The sequence below is a fragment of the Clytia hemisphaerica genome, unplaced genomic scaffold (assembly GCF_902728285.1).
Source record: "Clytia hemisphaerica strain Z4C2 unplaced genomic scaffold, Clytia hemisphaerica genome assembly, whole genome shotgun sequence".
Classification (NCBI taxonomy): domain Eukaryota; kingdom Metazoa; phylum Cnidaria; class Hydrozoa; order Leptothecata; family Clytiidae; genus Clytia; species Clytia hemisphaerica.
Genome location: NW_027104530.1, coordinates 1,305,033 through 1,309,164, shown reverse-complemented (window position 1 = coordinate 1,309,164; position 4,132 = coordinate 1,305,033). Strand labels below are relative to the sequence as shown.

At 38.5% G+C, this 4,132-nt stretch overlaps 1 protein-coding gene across 1 annotated transcript; it reads left to right on the top strand.

The window, feature by feature from the left end:
- The first annotated feature begins 1,792 nt into the window (after positions 1-1,792).
- On the top strand, positions 1,793-3,673 carry LOC136822290 (uncharacterized). Its single transcript, XM_067078529.1, has one exon. The coding sequence runs from the start codon at positions 1,793-1,795 to the stop codon at positions 3,671-3,673; it is 1,881 nt and encodes a 626-aa protein (XP_066934630.1).
- Positions 3,674-4,132: the final 459 nt, after the last annotated feature.

Below are 4,132 nucleotides of genomic sequence, written 5' to 3'. Positions count from 1 at the left end.
GGAGGCCCCCCACAGATCTGTAAAGCCCGAAGGGCTAGATTTGCGGCTTTTATCGAAAAGTGAAGCCTAGGTTTGGAAGGATTTCCTACCAAAGTCACGTGACTAAAATATGCAATTTCACCGGTTTAAGAGATGTGAAATAGCGTTTGCCGCCTACTTTTTTTGATCTTGTGCTCCGAAAACAATTAAAATGCTAGATCCTATCCATCGGCATGAAATTTAAAAAGTGAATTTTTTGCTTCACTTTTTTTTGCTGGAAAAGCTTAAAGTTGCCTATATAGCCCTTCGGGTCTTACAGATATCTGTGAGGCCCCCCAGCGGTTTGCGTGATGGCGTGATTGGGACTTTTTTCTCGCGTGATGGCGTGATTAGAGATTTTTTTTGGCGTGATGGCGTGATCAAGATTTTGGCGTGATGCGTGATTTGGGCTATTTTTCGCTATTTTTTGCGTGATGACAAATTTTAGCGATTTTCGTGATGCGTGATGGAGAAAATCTTTTTGCGTGGTGGCGTGATTAGGGGTGCCGCTGGGGGGGGGGGGGCTCCTACAGTCTATGGTTTTTGAGAAAAATGAAATCCGAGTTGATTGCTAACTCGAAAATCCTTTTGGGAAAATGGAAAAGCGAGTAACAGTTAAGTGACGTCATAACTTTCACTTCATCATAATTTAGCTAACTCGAAAATCGCTAACTCGAAAATTTCTAACTCGAATTTTGTTAATTCGATAATTCCGAGCCTAGGTTTTCCGGGCCTCGTTTCATTTCCGTTGTTTTATTTTGTCGAGCAACTGGTCCGTCGAACTGATGCGCTGTCGAACAACAGATCGTTTAATTGTTTGACAGACCACTTGTTCGACAAATGAGTGTCGAACAAGTGGGTGTCTAACAACCATACAGTCGAACAAGTGAATGTCGAACAAGTAACTGTCGAACAACTGGTCTGTCGAACAACTAAGTGATCAGTTGTTCAACAACTAAGTGATCAGTTGTTCAACAACTAAGCGATCAGTTTGTTCCTAAAAATGCCAAGAATTTGAAAACAAAGGGTTTTATCTTCACGCAAAATCGACGTCTCAAAGAGATCTCGTGCCGACTGGGTACAGTTCTTTTCTTTTCTATAAAATTCTATTTTCATGCTTGAGTAAAATTTGTATTGAAAGTTTTCCTTTTGTTTACTAAATTTGTCTTTCGTTTATAGTACGCGTGCTTCATGTTTTTTTGAAGAAAAAGTTTAGTTTTAAGAAAGAAAAGTTCAAGAATCAAATTTATTTGATTCCAAAAAATTGTAAGGGAGATTGCGCTCCTTAAAGTCATACTTTGAAACAACTATTATAAAATTTCAGCGCTTGTCTCTTCACCTGGCATGAAATTTGATTGGTTAATGGAAATAAAATAAAAGCTCTGGTGGGCCGAAAGAGAGATTACGTAACACGACGCGTGTGTGTACTCTTCTATCAATCATTTTAACACCTATTTCTCTTTGTTTCGAGGAAGGGGCAATTATATTATCATGTAATTGCGTCATCTCAATGAGCACAAGTTTAGGCACAGTTTTCGTGATACTTTAGACCCTTTCTGTGGTTGTCGGACAAACTCTGTTGAAAATTCACAACACTTTATTTTGTATTGCTCTATAGAACAGAAAAAATGAAGCGACTGCTTATATAGAAATTTTCGTCATCTTTCGTGACTTCATCAGCATATAGCTCAACAAAAAATGATATCCTTTTTATAATGGAAGCTAGAAATTTCACAAAAACGTAAATAATAAAAACAATTTAAAAGCTATAACTATGTACATTGTCAAACGGAAAAGAAAGAAATTGAGAAAGTTACTGAAACATGATGAGGATCGGATGGAAATGGCACTGGAAAGGTTTGATGATCATTTAAAATGTTTTGATTTCAAAAGTAATCTGGCTGAGCATGGACATACTTTGTCGTCTGATATTGATAATTTAACTAATTTAACGAACATCATGAACAATAATTTTGATAATTCTAACTCAGAAAATTTAGAAAATAATGGGGATTTTAGCCATGTTATCTCGCCATTAGGGGTAGCGTCTGAGGTTGGGGAAGAAGAAAATAAGCGTCTTCAAGGGGTTTTTGTTTCTAAGAATGTTTTGAATCTTTCTAAACGTGGACTTTCTGAGGCAGAGATATCTCTTCTTTCAAAAGGGTTAAAATTCATTCCTACACCACGTTTCGTTGACAAAGCTGCTCTTAAAAACGATCTTGAGCGCTTTGGGAGGAAGCTTCGGTTGAAGTGGTTTTTTCGAAACGACGAACGTGATTTTGTGCCGGATCAGTTTAAAAAGAAATCGAACCGGTCTAAGAATTTTAACCCAAGAAACCAAGATGCAGCTATTGAGATGTATCTTAGTCGTTTGGAAGAAGAAATTCTTAATCTTAACACTAGAATAAGGGAACACAATATTTCTAAGGAGGAAAGGAAAGCTATTGATTCATTACGGAATGACACTTCAATTATCATCAAGGGGGCTGACAAGGGTTCGTGTATTGTGGTTTGGGATCGGGAGGATTATCTTCGGGAAGCTGAGTCGCAGTTGGGAGATGAGAGTGTGTATGAGAAGCTCAGTGGGGATGCTGTTAGTCCGCTCATTGAGGTTGTCAAGTCTTGCATTGACTCTATTGATAAAAGAGGTGACATTCCTAGAGATACTTTGGATTATTTTCTGGTTGAAAACCCTAAGATTGGTCGTTTTTATTTATTACCAAAAATCCACAAACGACTTTACAGGGTTCCCGGGAGACCTGTCATTTCAAATTCTTCGTATTATACGGAGAATATTTCGGCATTTCTTGATTTTCATCTAAAGCCTCTAGCTAAACAGGTCAAATCATTTGTAAAAGACACAAATGATTTTTTGAAAAACTTTTCCTCTCTTCCTAATTTACAATCTGATACCATTTTATGCACTGCAGACGTAGTTGGTCTCTATCCTAGTATCCCCCATGAGGATGGTCTAGAATCGCTGCGCCGTGCTTTTGATAGTAGGGATGAAAAAACAATCTTTACCAGCAGTCTTTTGGAGCTTTCGAAATGTGTTCTAGAAAATAACATCTTTGAACACAACAGCGAGGTTTTTAAACAAAAGCAAGGTAAAGCGATTGGTACTAAAATGGCACCAAACTATGCCACTCTCTTCATGAGTGACCTTGAAGAAAGGATTTTTGATTCGGCACCACACAATCTTAAACCTTTAGTCTGGTGGAGATATATCGATGACATCTTCTTTCTCTGGCAGCACGGTGAAGAATCTCTGAAACTTTTCTTTGACCACTTAAATAGCGACGAAACCCATAAGAGTGTCAAATTTACTTTCGAATACTCTAATACATCCATCAATTTTTTGGTCGTAAGGGTTTATCGCAAGGGGGATAAACTAGCTACTGATCTCTACGTGAAGCCAACGGATACTCACCAGTATCTGGATGCTTCGTCCTGTCATGCCATTCACTCCAAGACTTCGATTCCGTGCAGTCAGGCTCTTAGACTTCATCGCATCTGCTCGGAGCCCCATGAATTCGACTTACGTTGCAACGAACTGGAGACATGGCTGATTAAACGTGGGTATGATCAGAAGTTAGTTAGAACTAAGGTTCTGGATGCGCGTAGACAAAAGCGCAAGGATCTTTTACGTCAGTAAAAACGTGAGAAAACATATAAACTAACACTTACTGTCACGTTTCACCTAGACAGGAGACCCGTCGTGTGTTTTTTTATAATTTGATGTACACAAGACGGGTTCGAGCTGTGAGTCCAATATTGGACTCACATTTTTTACAGTAGAAAATTCGAATTTAGCGCTGTCCTCACTTACTAAAATAAAAACCAAATTTCGAAAGTTGCGCTTTCTCTAAGAAAGTGTGACCAGTAAAAGAATAACAAAATTTGATTGGCTATGTTTTCAACCGTTATTAGGATCTTTTAGTCCGTGCAAAAATTTCATCTCCAGACGGCAACCGAGGCTCAAGTGGAGGATGTGACGAAAACCGCTGTCAAATGTGTCCTCAGGTTTTGCAGATAACAAGAATAAGACCTATGACATTAGAGGAGTTCATCTGAATTGCAGCTCAACTAATGTCGTCTATCTTCTTACTTGCAA